The sequence below is a fragment of the Tympanuchus pallidicinctus genome, unplaced genomic scaffold, assembly GCF_026119805.1.
Source record: "Tympanuchus pallidicinctus isolate F22 unplaced genomic scaffold, pur_lepc_1.0 scaffold3, whole genome shotgun sequence".
In the NCBI taxonomy this organism is placed as follows: Eukaryota; Metazoa; Chordata; class Aves; order Galliformes; family Phasianidae; genus Tympanuchus; species Tympanuchus pallidicinctus.
This window is the reverse complement of record NW_026294747.1, coordinates 24,392,425-24,409,712: the sequence shown is the minus strand read 5'-3', so window position 1 is coordinate 24,409,712 and position 17,288 is coordinate 24,392,425. Positions and strand designations below refer to the sequence as shown.

The 17,288-nt window shown below is 40.9% G+C and overlaps 1 protein-coding gene across 7 annotated transcripts in view; it reads right to left on the bottom strand.

Moving 5' to 3' along the window:
- Nucleotides 1-1,102: 1,102 nt before the first annotated feature.
- MAPKBP1 (mitogen-activated protein kinase binding protein 1) overlaps nucleotides 1,103-17,288 on the bottom strand; it is an 88,000-nt gene continuing 71,814 nt past the window's right edge. For 2 of the 7 annotated variants that reach the window (XM_052696235.1, XM_052696236.1), the window contains 11 exons: nucleotides 15,531-15,679; nucleotides 14,912-14,961; nucleotides 14,152-14,388; nucleotides 13,036-13,205; nucleotides 11,377-11,522; nucleotides 10,708-10,878; nucleotides 9,756-9,843; nucleotides 7,973-8,283; nucleotides 6,264-7,178; nucleotides 3,001-3,086; nucleotides 1,103-2,028 (listed from right to left, as the gene is read on the bottom strand). In XM_052696235.1, the coding sequence (XP_052552195.1) occupies nucleotides 1,735-2,028; nucleotides 3,001-3,086; nucleotides 6,264-7,178; nucleotides 7,973-8,283; nucleotides 9,756-9,843; nucleotides 10,708-10,878; nucleotides 11,377-11,522; nucleotides 13,036-13,205; nucleotides 14,152-14,388; nucleotides 14,912-14,961; nucleotides 15,531-15,679 (2,617 nt within the window). In that variant the 3' untranslated portion in view covers nucleotides 1,103-1,734. Of the gene's footprint in view, nucleotides 2,029-3,000; nucleotides 3,087-6,113; nucleotides 7,179-7,972; nucleotides 8,284-9,755; nucleotides 9,844-10,707; nucleotides 10,879-11,376; nucleotides 11,523-13,035; nucleotides 13,206-14,151; nucleotides 14,389-14,911; nucleotides 14,962-15,530; nucleotides 15,680-17,288 lie in introns of all 7 variants that reach the window. The other 5 variants (XM_052696233.1, XM_052696234.1, XM_052696237.1 and 2 more) reach the window with 5 other exon arrangements.

Below are 17,288 nucleotides of genomic sequence, written 5' to 3'. Positions count from 1 at the left end.
CTGATGCCTCTTACCACCATTCCATGCAGAATTTACCTCTGGTTTCCTGCATGCAGCCATGATGCCCAAGCAAAATCCAATTCAGGAAGCAAAACATACTCTTTCAGCTTAAAAATCCTATTTGCTTCACACGTTTTCTTTCCAAGGAGTGCTGAATCGCTATGCCAGTTTCACTGGTTGCTGCTGCCCTACAGTTTGATGTGAACTTTGCTCTGACCCCTGGCTCTGACCGTTTTTGCCACTACCTCATAACTGAAATAATGGATAATAAAACTGCACAAAGAAGTAGAATAAAGACCCCTCAAACCATAATCTTCAATACCAAAAGATACCTGGGTTGAAGGGGCTGCTGTTTTACCTGAGTGTCTTGAGGTCCCAGTACAGCAAGAAGTTACTAGGACATATGTTCACAGTCTGAATGAGGAGGAACTAATCATCCCAAAAGCAAGCTTGATTCATACTAATTCCATCACAGCCCAGCACAATTGCCACCAGACATTCCACTTGTAGCCTCTCCAGCACACCTTTTTACTCAAGGAAACCAACAGAAAGTTTCTATACTTTTCAATTTGTCTTCATAAAAACCTCTCTGCCTACAAGACCCAGCACACCACTCCATTCAGCATAGCACAATGATGAGACAAGACTAGAAGATACTTCTAAAGTTTCAGTACAAGTCCACGGAAAGAAACCAGGCCTTCAGTGTGATTTCTCCACAAATAAATCATATCCCCAAATTTCCCAGTAACGATAACATCAAAGTTGATATCCAATTCCTAACTGTGAAAGGTGGCTGAAATGAACTTTCCTTTTTGTATATAGCTTCCTTTTTAAAATGTCTGCAGAAAAACCTAGTCTGGAGAACATCAACATAACATCAAATTCCAGATTAAAAAAATACCACTACGGATTTTGTTAGACAAACTCCAAAGCTTGGCCCAAGGGTTTGTGGAGTCTTCCCCCTGGAGGCGAATGCAGATAAAATACAGGCATGAGGACTGTCTTGTGAAACAAAGAGAAAAGCAGACGAGTAGTCAAAACAACAGCAGGATTACTCCAAGTAATAAACTATGGAAGGAAAAGAAAGAACAGCAAGACAAAATTTAAGCAGAAACCAGTTCATTAATTGCACAGACACTCCAGCCTGTCTCCCTCTTGGAGATTTATAATACAGAGATTGTATCTCGCTGGGATATGGCAAGAGATTGACTTTTTTTTTTGTTAAAGGATAGATACTAGTCACAAACATGACATAGAGCAACAGTCAGAAAAAATAAATTAATAAATAAACCCATAAAAAGTCTGCTTCTTGATTCTCCTAAAGCTTTGGAGAAGAAGGGATTGGCTTCACTTGGACTCCTTTGTCTTCAGTCCGCAGTTCAGAATTTCTTGGATAAATGAGATTTTCTTTGTTTCTTTAGATGCCAAACATCCTGATCTCCCGGCTATGAAGAAATTTCAAGGCAATTTCTCCAAACTCCTCTCAAAATTTTGTCTAGAGACAATCTAGAGACAGGAAGTTGAAGACAATTGGGAAAAAAGTGTTAAAAGTGTGCCCAGCACATTCCTAAGAATTCTAGCAAGTCAACTGCAGGGGCCTGAGGAAATCAGTTTATTAAGGTCACCCCACCAGTTCTAGACCAGTGTGATGATGGCATTGGTCTGAAGATCTCTCTGTGGTCCTCCTCTTCGGATTATTTCTGTGTATTCACAAACACCTGAAAGACACCACTTTTAGAGTTTTTTGTCCATGCGTCGTTCCACAGCTTGCAACAATAACTCCGAGTACTGTTCCAGCAAAGCTAGTGTCTGCTCATCTCCTAAATTCTTGGGACTTGGTAGATTGGCACCACATTTGTCATTTAGTGACCTAGCAGTATCTTGTGGCTTTGTCAGTACCTCCTTAACCTTTGGCAGTTCTTCCTCATCCTTCAGGGAGTCCAACTCTTTCTTCATTAAGGAAAATGTTTCTGTCAGGAGGCCTGCTATTTTATCTTTGTCAGTAGATGACTCTGTATCATTTAGCACCTGAAAACAGAGAAGCAAAAGAAAAGAAAAAAGAATACATTGGGTGTCAGGTAGTGCACAAAGATGCAATTTCAGCTCTTTTGGAAAGCAAAGCCAAGAAAATGAAATACAGACCACTGAGTCTCCTTTTCTTCAGCAAAACTACCAATTTAATCTTATAGCAGAGTATGTATCTGATACAGCTAGTCACACAAGAAACAGGGGCATTACTCTAAAAGACTGGAGGTGGGAAGCGTATTTTCTGGAATTTGATGCCTTTATACCAGGTCTAAGAGGTGCTGTTGCCCAGCTGCAGCAAAGGGCCAGTGTTCTCTTCTTTCTGTCTGCCAAATGCAACAGGTCACAGGAATGCAGAGAGGTCACAGAGCTCATGCATGCACTGAGACTGAAGCTGCAGAAGAACTCATGGCAGAAGCTCACTGTGGAAGCTCCTCAACCAGTGTAACTTGACAGATCAGTGCCAAGCAAAGAAAACAAGAGTTGTTACACAACTCTGCCTGTAACGAGGTTCTAGCAGTAAGGGGGAGAGAAGAGTAGTTGCATGCTGAATTCCCATGATAATTTACTAATCCGTTTCTTGGGCATCAAAGATGAGGAAACAGAAGGACATAATAAAATTTAAAGTTCCTATAATATCTGTATCTCTGAGGCATAGTATAAATACTAATTCCCTAATACCCCTTTGAAAAAGAGCATGCTGTTATCTTCAGCTTACAGATAGACGAAACAGTTTGGAAAGTTAATTGATTTGCTCAGAATGCCGTAACGAGCCACTGGAAAATGCAGATGTTAGAAATCAAGAATCCCTGCCTGCCCAGTTCAAGCTTAGGTGCAGAGACGTAGACAGCCAGGCAGCTTCTGCCACTGAACTCACAGTCAAGAGAATACTTACATGTTTAAGCATGCATATTCAGTGCTCGTAGGCTGTAAAGCCAATCTGCTGAAATAGATCATGTGTCAAATGTCACTCACCGCACGGTAAAGATGAATAGCTTTGCGCATGCTGTCCTGGAGCTCAGATACCACGTGCTCACATTGCTCCACACTGATGCTCGATTCTGAACAAGAGGAAAAAATAAAAATTTAAAGTAAGGTATAGATAGTTCAATATCTGAGATCTCACAGCTGGGTAAAAAAGAGTTCTTAACATTATTCAAAAGATCACGTGCACACAGTTCTCATTCAATTTTTGGGCTAGTTTGAATCAGTGGGAAACATGAACTTTCCTTCATATTACTGACAGATGCTTCTTGTTTCAAATAGTCTTGTTTTTCCATTGCGTAGTTTCTTCAAAGTCAGTAATGGTCTCTTTAGATTACACTGATAACGCTGTTACAGTCAACAATAGTCAGAGATCACATATGCCATTTTCATTTATAGTTAAATTCAGCTTCAAGTCTTCCAATAGCAAAGGGGTGTGATCCGAGGAGCCTCTAATCTGGCATCCACCTAGACTGAAACCTGCATACTCCCCTTATATACTGTTCTGCACAGTATACAACAATGAGCTATGTTGACTTATTACAGTGTTCTCTAGTGAGGACTGAGCTCTAGAGGACTGCTGACTAACAAACACAATCATAAAGGAATCACACTTCTGAACAGTCCAGGGTACTGTGACACCATAATTCAGAAATTGAAACTAAAAGCAAGGAACTGAAAAACACCACTTTCTTCCAGCCCTCACTGGGCAATACTCCCAGAGCATCAGAGCTGAAGGTGCAAGGCTTTAATAAAATAAACGCTTCTAAGAGTTAAGACATAAATCATGAATGAGGACGCTGACACACACACAACCTGCAGTTATCTTCAATTTACAATGGCCTGGACAAAGGACATTCAACTTCCTTCAGTTACCTATAAAACAGAACTTAGTCACATTACTGCTATTATTTCTGCACTTCACAAAGGTTATCGTTGAATAGATGGAAGGGAACCTCATCTCATTTTATGAATACATGCAGAAGGTGTACAAACACTGCTAGAATATCCACTCATATGAATATATTGAAACACAAAAAAAGATATGAACAAATCCATCTGTATTCTTTTTCCTGAATCACTCAGTCTTGTAGAGTTTGAGCACAGTGGGCTTCAGTTCCATCCAAGATTCTTGCCCTGCTACCTTTGTGTTGTTCTTTTTTGCCCTACCCCCTCCCATCTTTTTTTGCCCCGCTCCCCCAAGCCAGTTCTTTCTTCTCATTATTGTTCCTGGATTTCTTCTCTGATCATGCTTTTATGCTGGTCTCAGTCTGTGAGTGCCAATCTGGAGACAGGTCACAAACAAAACACAAATGCTTGAATAACAGGCATTTTCTGCCTGCAGAGCTCTTCAGAAACCAGCAGGGAATATTAAACACAGCAACAGTATTCAGTATATCTTCAGCATTTTAACTGTAGTTGTCAAAATGCTTTCACAAAAACAGTTAAGTCTCCTTAAGAGCAAATGTTATGCAAGCAGGAAAACTGAAGGATAGAAAAATTAAGCAGAATCCAGAAGTCACAGAGCAAGTCAGAAGCAGAAAGATTTCCGACTGTCAGCCCTGCAGTACTAGTCTAAATTGCCACATTATGATCCACAAAAATCACAGCAGATTGTTCACAGTAAAAGTCAGCTTCTCCAGCATTTACCACTAGAAGTATGGAAAAAGTGATTTCCAAGAAGGTGAAGGCTGACTGCTGTTAATGAGGAAAAAAAAAATTGTGGATGCACTGTACTGACTGAAGGATGCTTCTGAAATACCCTGACAGGGTATGCTGTGCACTGCACTGGGAGCTGACTTAGAAAGCAAACAAAAAAAACCCCTTTTCTCTGAACCATCTGTGCTAACTCCGCAAGCAGATTCCTAGCAACTCAACAAAAATCATATGATACATCCATCGCTTGATTTCCAAGTCTAGAAGAGAAAACTCAGTATGAAGTGTACAAACAATTGGACTATTATTTTCCCACTGTAGAAATGATTCCACAGCTCTAAGTTTCTGTTGGAGGAAACCTCATTTCAGTAAGGGTTAGAGATGGAAAGCTTCAGACACTCAATGTTCAACAGAGCAACTGCTCTATAGCACAACAGTAAGTCTATCAGACAGAACACATTCCTTATTTTGCATACCAGTGCTTCAATTTTACGGTGTTTGATCCTTCTAAAAATGCAATAAAAAATTTTAAACAAAACCAGATTCTCTCTCTATAATGCTGAGGTGCAGAAATACTGCATTTAAACATTGCAATGAATGGTAGAGCAGCTTGAGACCACAAAATGTAATTGATTAAAGTATTTTAGAGATGCTCCTTCTCAAATGTGAATAAGAACACAGCTTATAAAACTGTGCACTGTATAGTCCCCCTAATGTGCAAGATGTTTGTGTGTTGGCTGACATCCAGCTTCACACCATACAACTCAGCCAAGTAAGTCAGGAAGGCATTTCAGGTTTTAACACAGAAAAATCACTGGACACCTCAGCCTTGGCAGGCAGGACTTTGATTCAGTTTTGAAGCTACCAGCTAGCTTTCATTTGATTAAAGTACCTTAAATCAGAGTTTGTAACAAATTCAAGAGCTTTTTCAGCATGTAAAATAGTTCCCCAGCTAGTAACTTTTTCTTTAAATCAGAGGTAATTTAAAAATTGATCCATGCAGCTTGCAGACATGATGGCAGCACTCACTTCCTTGCTCTTACGCATAGTATAGCAAGGAGCTCACTTTTGCCAAGCTTTCTCTCACGTGTGAAAACTGTAGGCAAACAACTCTGGATTCTGCACACCTGCACTTAACAACAAGTGCTGAGTGGTATAACTTCACTGTCACTATTATGTGTAGTATGTGCCCAACTAACACATATTGGCCTGCACTTTCATTTACTGGTCAGATATATCTGGAGAAGAGCAAAATTGGTGTAACCTACATGTACTACCGAGGATTCCTAGCATGTTAATTTATCAGGACTGTCCAAAAAAAATGTTTGAGTTCCTAGGTGCAACTGCACAAGGAACTGCTGAGGTCTACCAACCATTCAGATATAAGACTCAGAGGAAATGGAAATTAAAGACTCAGAAAAAGATGTCAGGCTGAAGAAAAGTCTCACCATTGAGGGGATGACTTATGGAACGAGACAGGTGCAGACAGGACGAGACAGGCCAGAAGCTGGACGTAAAGAAATGTGATGGGATCGTGAGACGGTTCACAAAGACAGGAGACAGAAGGGGGAAGATAAGAGATGGGTATCCATGCACACCTGAGACCTGTGCCAAGGCAGTTACAGATGTAGGAGACCTCGGCCTGATGGGGTCTAGTGGGCAAAGTCCAGGTTGGTTGTCTAGCACACAGGCGATGCCGGCGGTCCTCTCCTTACACCTGGGCAGTGTGCTTTCAGGAGACTTCAGTTGCTGGACCTCTGAAAACTCCCTCAGTTTTAGATTTGTGACCCCTGGCTCAAACTGGCAACCTGTCCTTGCAATTGGACTCTCTATTGGGCTCTCCTTAGCAAGTCCTGTTGAATTCTCTCTACCAGAAACCAGACACCCAACAGCTTGACTCTCCTTCTTGGAGGTTCGCACCTCAGCAGGGAATGAGGGTTTCTTTCTACAGGCCCCAGCAGGTGACTGTGGAGACTGTGGCTCAAGCAGGGTTTTGGTTTTGGTAGTGGGTGAGAAGGAGGCCAGTGTGGGTCTATCAGGCAATGGCTTAGGAATGTCGAGAATCAGGTGTGCTCGGTTTGATGATGCCAACTTGCTGTGAAAGGACTTGGGAGACAAGCAGTTTACAACCGGCTGAAGCGCTGGCTTCACTGGATAATTTTCTTTTACTGTTGACTTCATCTTCTCAGCATCTGCCGTGGGACTGAACTGTGTCTTCTCTGCCGCTGGTGGGCTAGTCCTCCCATCAGTCAACGTGTCGGTGGAGCAACCAAGGTACAGATTTTCCCCTACAGATATGCTCCTTGACATCTTAGCCCGGAAGCTGGTTGTAGGGTTCATGTAGGACTTTGGTTTTGCAGCCCTGACATCTTTGGCCAGCAGAGCACCAGATCCATCCATCTTCAACAGACTGGATGATAACGCCCTGCAATTATTAGGTCTGGGATCCTTCTCAACCACCATAAGAGTATGAGGACGCTGCTTGGCAGAAGATACCACTCCAGGACCCTTATCTGTGAAAATTAAACAGACAAACATGCCAAAAACAGACAAGAGCCTGCAGTGAATTCCTAAACTGGAAAGCTACAGGGCTACTTCAGTCCATGTGCCTCAGCTCAGCCCCCAGAGGAAGAGTACAAAATTACTACTTCAGGTTAATATTATCAAGCCTCAACACTTCCTTTTTTCCCCATCCCTCATCTTGCTTGCACACTGTTGCTTACCTAAGGGAGGTAAGCATATAGTCAGAATACCTCAGGCCACCATGGCTGTTAACTGAGAAGGCTGAGGAAGCAGGCAAAAACTGTCAGTTCTCTAATCCACTCACATAGGCATGGAGTTGTGGTGATAAGTTTTGTTTTTTAAAAACAAACTTAATGCTTACCCATGGCTCCATTGAGTTGACTGTTTCCAAACTGGGGTTCTTTCACTTCTTTCACACAGAGTGCATATATACAGTAAGCCCCCCTCTTACTGCACTCTTTTTCCCTTTTTCCTCCCCTCCTCACCCTAGGGAGCTTCACTTTTTGTCTGGAGCAACCACTCACGGCAGAAGGAAATTTCCTTGCAAATAGCCAGTTTCACCCTTGGCATTTCTCTCCCTAAAGCTGCCAGACAAATATCAGAAACTACTAATTAGGAGACAAGCATCTGTGCTACAAAGCAAAAATATTTTCCCTTGATGGGCTAAGAATTAAAAGACACACAAAGTCTGTAGCTCAGAAGACAAAGACAGAAAATTAATCTCCACTCAAACCTCCCCATTTCATTCCTGAATTTATACCATCATTCCAGTTGGAGTCCTTACCCTCATGAACAAGGTCGTGAACTGACTGTGCCTTTCTCATCACTGCATTCACAGGGCCTTCTGGAAAGGATGCAATAACTCGTCCAGGAGCCATACCAACTCTGCTAGTCTCCAAGGCCGACTTGCGTTTTTTCTGGGCATAAACAGCCCGATGCAAATTTACATTATCCAAGAGGTGGCTGTTTTCCAAAGAATCAGCAGGATGGCTGCTGTCATTTTTCAACAGGTCTTGAGTAAATCCACTGGTTGGAGCTGGAGACTCAATGGACTTTGAATCCAGTATCAGATTCGATGAGGAGAGTGACAAGCGCCTAGAGAAAGCAATGAAGAAATCCTAACTAAAACAAGGACATACATAGCTCTGGACAACCAAGCACATGCATTGAACCAGTTTAAAAGCCTTTCCTTTCCCTACCTAGACTTTTAAAAAGGCAGAATTGCCCTAAGCTCTTAACAGTTCTATTTATCCCTGGGTGTACTGATCTTAAAGCATTCTACACCAGGCCACTCAATCACAAGTAGCACTGAGTCAATTTTTCAGGGAGGGACTTCGTGAAAGGTGAAGGCAAGATAGAAGGAAAAGTTCTAGGAAGAGGGAAGAATGGGTAAAGTCAGGTCATGTCTCTTCTCTCAGCTCACCTTACTAACAATAAATTCTTTTACATTCCAAGATACTCCAAGACAAAGTAATTATACTTTTGTAGAATTATCAAAGTATTATTACTATGAAAGTTTGTCAGTATCTTCAAGAGAAAAGCCTTGTTTCCTCACCATTTCAAACAAGTACAGAGGGCTTATGTCAGAAAGGAGGCAACTTTTAGTTTGGTATGTTAGACAGATTAAAAGCATGGAAGTCTTCATAACTTAGAACTACTTCTCTTACTACACCTCTAAAGTGCCAGTAACTTCCTTCATTCCCCACTGCAAGTTTCCAGAAGCTTACACAATAACTAACCGCTGACTTTCTTCTTAAACACGAGATTTCATTGCAAGATAGACTAAGAAGCACTCCTGACAGCAGCAACAGCTGCGTCTGAATAAAGCAATGATTAAAAAAATTCCATAATGTGGTGAATCTAGACGTAGCTGGTAAAACACAGATGTACTTAAACCCAGCTCCATTCTACACAATTAAATTAAATTAAGCCAAGATTCCATGTTGTTATTTTGGAGGAATAAAAATGAGGTTTTTGTTTTAATCATTTATTTGAATCAACAGAAGTATTTACACCACCACTATCCTTTGTTCCTCTTTTTTTTTTTTTTTTTTTTTTAAACCCAAGGAAAGAAGCTCAGAGAGGCCTTCTGAGATGCTTTAGAGTTAAGGGCTTTTTGGAAGTATAACATTCCCACGGGGCTCTGTATGAGACTGGAGTATCCTATGAAGGCATGGGACTGAGAAACGAGGCTAAGTCAAGAAAGGACTGTAAAAACAAAGGAAAAGTTGACAAGCCTACTTTCATTGTCCAAGCTGAATGAAATGCAAAAGAATAAACAGAGCATAAATGGTCAAGAGTAAATTAGATGATAGCGATTCCTGCAGCTTAAACAATCAAGCTATTAATCATAAAACGCTTAATCGAAAGAGGAAAAAAGAACAAAATAACAGTAATGCTTTAGGAAGAAACCAAACAGCTATAGTGACAAAGGACAGCATGTCCAAAATACAACCAACCTGCTGGGTGCAGAAGTCTGCTTTCTAATTTGGCCCACGGCCTAGTACAAGACCTCACCACACCAGCAAAAATAGACAGACAGACACTCAAAACAAGCAGAATCATACCTGAGAGCTGGAGACTGGGAAAGAAAGCGAGATGAAATGCTGAGGTTTTCAGTTCTTTCCAGACTCCTACATGAACCACCTAAACATTTTGGTTAAATGAGAGGAGGAAAAAAAAAAAAAGAAAAAAAAAAGGAAAAAAAAAAAGAGAGCAATTTAGTTACAAAACAAATAAACATTCTGATATATGCATTTTCCCCTCACAGAGACTGTTGAATGCATTTCCCTCTCCCCTCATATTCATGAGGATTTTCTGAGCTAAAACAACAGAATTAAATAATTTAATTTGCCTTTGCCTTTTCTGTTCTACTTAGATTACTCTGCCTTAAACTGCTAATCTCCCTAAGGGGTATGCCTCCTCCTTTTTCTCTTCCCTTTGTGTTCTATCCTGCTTGTAGGACTGTGAGGTACTGGCATCAAAGCAGGAAACAAATCAATCAACTGGAAAGAAAACAGTACTAGTAAAACAAATAGCTCACACAGATACTGCTACATGCAACCATTATCAATTCTAGAAAGATACGCTTTGTTCTGGAATTGGTCAACAGAGATTAACCAGCTCCTTTGCCACTCTGATGTCTCCTCTTATTCTATCCCTCCACCCAGTATTCCAGCCTTTTCTTTTGTGACATTTGTTATGTCTTAACATACCACTAGAGGCCACTACACGCCACCTATGGGGACATACATACAATTAATAGTCATATAAACTATGAAAAACTAGTGCTAGGACAAGAGAACTGCTCTTCAGGATTCTGGGGACAATACTTAACCCAAACTAACACAGACTTCAATCTGATCCAGAGAGACTTGAACACACACAACAACAGACTTGTCAGACGCCTCTCATCTTCAGGCATCTCTTCACTAAATCCCTGTTTCCCCCTCCCTATACTTCTCTACACAGCAGAATGACCTCACAGAGAAAGTGCTCAGACTAAACAGAGAGCTGTACCTTTTCTATCAGTGCTGCCCAGGGTCCCAAAATGCTGCTTGAGGAACTTCTCCTGATCAGGTGTCTGAGGAATTTCTCCCACTGGCACATTGGTACCCACATCCTCCTCTCCTTCCTCTCCCTCCAGATCTGAGATGCCATCCACACTCAGGGGCTCAGTGCTTTCAGAATCTGGGAAAAGGCACAAACCAAAAAGAAAATATAAGCTGCAACAGCATAATCACAGTAATATCAGATTTAAAAAGATATTCAGCAAATATGCTAAATTAAGCAACTTACATCCAAAGTGTTACAGTTGCCAAGTCAATCAACATTAAATGCAAATTCTCTGTTCTAACACCCAGGCAGCACAGCCTAGGGGATAATCAATACCAAACCTGTCTCCTCTTGCTAGTGAGAGAAAAAGTCAAAGGTTTACATGGCAAGAGCACTTCAACCAAGTGCTTCTACAGTGGCTTCACTGAAGTGCCTGTTCAGATGAGCCTAAATCTTTACAGCACTACTAGTGCAAGTAACAGGAATGTGACCTCAGTTCAGTTCATGAAGAGGATCGAGTACTTAGAGATCAGGATCACAGCTGATAAACATAGCACAACACAGTTCAACCAAGTTCCTGCAGTGTTTCACATCAGGTACAAATTATAATATTATAATATCTTTGCATCTTACCTTCATTTGGATGGTCTGGGCTGGAAAGACGACTGCTGCTGTAATCTACAGAGCAGGCACTGTCTGGACTGTGTTTGTCTGGACATCCATTGGTCTGATAACTTCTATTTAGCTTCCCATGGGGCAGTGCTTTTACTTGGTACTCGCTACAAGAGAGACAGGAAAGATACAGCACTAGAAGAGACTTGTTTTAGATGTAAAGAAGAGTGCAGTCTGACTTTAAGGCCTTACCTGTGTTAATAACAACCTTGATTACGAAATTAAGGCTTTCAAGAGAAAAAGACGTTTACTTCTTTCATGATAATACATTTTTTGCATTTCATTAAGCTTGGACAGTGAAGTCTCAAGGGGATTGTCTGACTTTCTGGGTGTTTTCAGTTTCCCATGATTACAAGGTATCAGCACTGCACTGCCCTGGCTCCATTTCCAGTACAGTTGAAAAACAAGAAGTGTTTTCATCAAGTAGACCAAGACTAAGATCGGGCACATGATACAAACTCCAGTTTGTCAGAGATTTTAGCCCTAATACAGTAATTTTTTTTCATGTTTACAACCCATTTCTTTGAGTCACTTTAGTGTTACAGAACAGAGAAGATTTGAGCAAGACTAATATGAAGAATATCATATAAAAGCACAGTACTGTATGACAGAGTTCCTCATTTCTTTTATGACTTTATGAGTCATACTCTGTTGAGTGACACAGATGCTGCTCTTTTTGCCTGATGCCTGAGGGCAAGACAAGGTAGACTGCAGAAGTCACACAGTGGAAATGAATGGCAAGTACAGTACGAGTGCAAAATGTGCATACTTCGAGACATGTCCAGCCCCAATCCAACATCAACAGAATGCCTCCATTTCTTACATGCTGGAACAGCATGTGGGTTTGTCCATACTGTTATCATAGTAAAGTTTAAGAAGTAAATCAAAAGAAACTGAGAAAAAAAAACTAGCAGCTTCAACTGCAAAATCTTGGCACGTACTCTCTTGTGTAAAAGTCTGTCTAAACTATCAGCTCATTCTTTGTAACAGAGGAGGAAGAGACATAGGGAATTAAACAGTTATTAGCATCAGGTTAAGAAGGGAAGAATAATATTTGAGAAGGAAAAACGGCACATGAAACAATGCAGAAAATTCAGTAAAGTAAAATTCAAACAGAAGAAACAGCAGAGAAGGATAAAGGTTCTCTACTGTCTCCAGCATCCCTGCAAATTCTAACTCATGTAGCCTATTACATTTTCCACAACAGTGTCATCACATACTACATGTGTTAGATTGTAGCCCAATTAGGTTTGAAATTATCACAAATGATAGTGTCGCATCATTTCTCCCAGGCAGATGTTTCACTATCCTGTATACATCACTGCTGGATGGTTTTCCAGCTTTCAAATTTTCTCTTGCTTATTTCAACCCAGATAAGGGAGAAAGCAAAATATTGGAAGAGGCTGCTAACACACAGCCTTAGATAAAAGATTATTTTAATGGTACCCTCTTCGTTTCAGCCTCCTTTAGCATCAGGATGTCATAAAACCCTCAACTAAATGTATCTGGCATCAATTAGACAGTAAGTCAACTCATTTAAGTTACCATACGAGCTGCAAGCAACCTAGAACAAGAAAGGTGTAAGGCATACACAGCGGAAGGCTCATTTTTGTTTTTAACCTGCTAGGGTCTGTGGGATGGATTTCATCTTGCTCAGGGTAGATTACACACTCCTCACTCTCAGATGGTTCCAGTTCCTGAGAGAAAATCCCCTCTTCACAAGACAGGAGCCGAATCACTTGAGGTCGTACACAAGATCGGTTGTCTTGGGGAGCTACTGAGCTTCCAACCTAGTAAAAAATACAGAATATTAGATATTACCAGTGTTTTTATTTCAAGTCAGTAGCTGCTGTGCAGAGCTAGAGAGTACACATTACAGCAGAGAACATAATTTAAAAAATCTGAGATTAGAAGGCAACACTCTCATGTCTCTCCTCCTCCTCATCTAGGAAGTTTGATTGTTGCAGTTTCCTATTCTAATTTTGATTTATAATCCCCTAAAATTCTACAGTGAATGCTAGACTCCTCACACCTCTCTGTCCTCACAAGAGAAGCATAAGTTACCTGGAAGCAGGTGCTTCTATTACCTTTTCCAGACCAATCAGGCATAGTTCAGAAAAGTCTGTGGGTCAAAGCTAAAAATCACTGGCTGATTTGCACACAGTGAGTCCAAAACTCTCCTCAAGTCACAAAGTTACAAAAGAAGAAAAAGCTAATGAGGGTAAGCACCAGGACACGCTGTTACTGGAAAACAGGTATTAATCTTCTGAAGTATTGAACACATTATGTGTTATGAAGTATTGAAGTATGAACACGTTGCTTGCTGTGGCTAAGAGACAGAGATCATGGCTATGTTTCAAGGATGACAATAATCTAGCACAACCCACAGGTAAGGGTCTCATTTGAGCCACATTTCAATATATTGGAGTTAGTTTTCCTAGCAGGAAATTGGGCACACATGCATGTAATTCCATGCTCAGCTTGTTTTAACTACAAGTAATCAAGGAACTAAGAGAAAATACAAGGTATTCCCTGTATATTTGGAAGGAAACCTTGATCCCATATGTGCTCTGCTCTGAGTACTAACAACTGCAGAGCTGAGCAGTTTTCTCAGAAGGCATTTTTAGTTCCATTTCAAGATATAAAGAATGGCATCATACAGTAGTAAATACAGAACAGAGGCAAGACAGATGTACTTGGGGTAGTTTCATCTCCAGCAAGAAGCATCGCCCTTACTTTGTTGATGTGCACGGGGAGATCAGCCTGTTCTTCTCTATCATCCCCATTGCTGTTCTGAGACAATGAATCTCGACTTGGAGAACGGGAAACAGAGAAAGACTCCAACTGACGCAAGTCAAGCATGGATTTCACAGTCATTTCTATATTGTTGGTTGGCTGGGACCAGCGCCCACGTTGTCGAGGCACTTTGCTCATTGGTGCCTCCGAACGCTGGATTGCTGCTATCTCTTTGGCCTGGAGGAAATTGAAAGAAAGACAATCTTAACGATTCAGCTCCGCTGACAGAAAAACAGGATAGAAGGCATGCAGCCTGTAGCAAAACACAATTATATCAGTTTTCATAAAAGCCCCAAAGCTCTCCAACAGTTTAAATTTCCTCACTTAATCTTAAAGGTATTAAGGTAAAGATTACAGTTTTGTTGCAGTTTTTTGCATGACTCAGCATTTAAGTGCCTCACTCACATCCAAGGATGTGATGAGCTTCAATTCTATATGACATTCAGGGCAGAAATGAAGGGGACTAAAGCATAACATCTGATGGAAAGATACAGATGTAGAGATTTGAAGTGAAATAGTCTCTTAACTAGGCATGATTTCACCATCCCCAAATCATTCTTCACCAAGGAGGTTCTCAATGGTTTCCCACTGCAGCTGTACCTTTTCCAGTAGTGCAAATGAAGAACTTTTAATCTATATAAGAATTTCTTTTCCACTTTCCCCATCATTAGAACTACAATTTGGAGGTTTAGCAACTCACCCTCCTCATTTCCCAATGGGAAAGGCTTCTTGAGAGGGTAAGATCTGGATCTGGAATGGGAAAAAGATACATACCAGGTTGATATCTTTGGCCAGCAGTCTGCCTTTTTAAAAGACCTCTTATCTCATCTTTCTCCACTGCAGCATTGCTATACCACTTGAAACCATGCACTGCTGTGAAAACGTTTTCTTGTGCACTACCAAATCGTTATATCAAATTTCTAACAGACAATTTGACATATGGCTTTATCTGACTCAGCAGAACATTTGTCACTGTGTAGTGGTCCATCAAAGGCTTGGGGGAAAAAAAAAAAAGTTACGGTGCACTGGATTTCTGTGGACAGTAGAACCAAGCCCCAGGGCACCAATGCAAAAACTGCATGAGCAGCTGGAACTAGGAAGAAACTTGGCAATTTAACAACTGAGCTCTGAAATACACCCCTCTTTAGATGCTGGAATTGGCAACATTATCTAGTGTTGCTGAACCACTCATTTGTGTTTTGGACTTTCTCTTTCTAAAAAAGACCTTATTGTCCCTAACTCAGCATCTTGTCTCTTCCTCACTTCACACACATGACATTTTCTCTCAATCTCTGCCCATGCCCCTCTTCCATTATTACCTGAGTCTCTCTCAGTGTTGCAGTTGGACTGAACATGGAAAGACTGCAGCCCACTTAATTCATCTTCGTCATTCCCTTCATCTTCACCATCCTTGTCACTGTCTGATGAAAGTGCTGGCACAGAGGATAGGGCAGATATGGATTCATGCCTGGGAAGCAGAAATTTGAAGTAGTATTACAGTCTGTCTCAAGAACTGCTCACCATTTAAAATCCTACAGTTTTCCATCTTATCCCCACTACAGATAACACTCAGGTGGTGTCTCAACTCTAACAAACATTCCTAGTTCTAGCAAAATTCATTCCTTGAGAAATAACATGAGTTAAACCCTGCAAAATGGTGTGTTGAACCTTCTATAGAAATTCTCTCTTATGCGTGGAAGGATCACAGAAGCTAGAGCAAAAGTAAATGAGCCAGAGCAGTTTAAGTGGAATGAAACTTGGCTTTCCTTTTCAGAGCCAGGACAGTACAGCATATTTGAAAGTCAAGTGTTTTTCCCACCCTTAAGTATTTTCTCTCCGGAATTATTTTACACATCAAAAATGTCATAGACATATTCCCTGTGTGACAGCAACTAGATATATGGCAAATTATCACGTAGGAGTCAGTTCACATCAAGGACTTCATGCAGGTTCTGCATGGTGCACAGCCCACACACTGTAAGAGTGCCATGCCGCATTTTTTAACCGTAAGGCACAAGGAATAACGTAAAAAATACTTTGGGAAGATCTTCAATTGAAGTAGATCAAACAAGCATTTCCACACAGACCTCAGAGACACAAGCACAGAATTTCCCAGCAAGTAAGGACACTTACCTGTACCAATCTATTATCTTTTTTTTTTTTTCCTCCCTTTTTCCTGTCCCTCCCCTCACCCCTTCATTCAAGAGAACCAAATGATTTAATCCACTTTGGACAATAATTAAGCAAATGAAAAATCCCCAAAATAAATTTGAGTAGCATCCACTTTATGGCCTTAAGCTGCAGTGCCAAACTCATCATTAGTGACGTTTATAGGATATTGCTGCTGGGTGTTGAGTACCAAGCATTATTTATGAGATAAATATAGTTCATCTACCAGATGCAGAGTAGCCTGGCCAGGAACCAAGTTCTCCTGCAGCTGACAGATAGCAGACAATATTAAAACATAGTTTTGACACTCGTTAAGGTATTATAATTTTTTCCTCTTCCCACATAGTGGCATGACTTTAATTTGCATTTGTTGGAGTGGCTGAGCAATAATTATCCAGTCTTTTCAGATGAGCTTTAAGGTGTGCTGGCAAAAGAATAATGAACTGACAGTGTAGTCTGTTGAGTCCTCAAGTGAAACAGTTTCATGTTGGCTGTACTGTCTATTTTTGACATTTGAGTTTGTCAGTCTCTTTATCTTTTCCATGGTCTTAAGCGTCCATTTTGTCATTCTCATGTTCTTGTGTCTGAGCAGGGGAATCCCAATGAAGTGCAAGCTATGAGGCAATTTATCTTGCAAGGCATACTATATTTATATATGGCAGGCAGTATCAATTTTGTATCAGTGACTCTGACAGCAGCTTTCTGCTTGTGCTTATCAGGCTTCTATGGGCAGTTTATGAAGAAAGAAGGGCTGAATTATTAGACCTCTTAACATCTAACTGGTTGGATGTTTCACTCCTTTGCTAAGGAGCTACTCCCTTCTAGCACCATGCCTGGGTCTTGCACTCTGTGGTTTCTGCAGGGTCTAACAGCAAAGGGTCAATGGCAGGGCTGGACTTTCAGTTAGA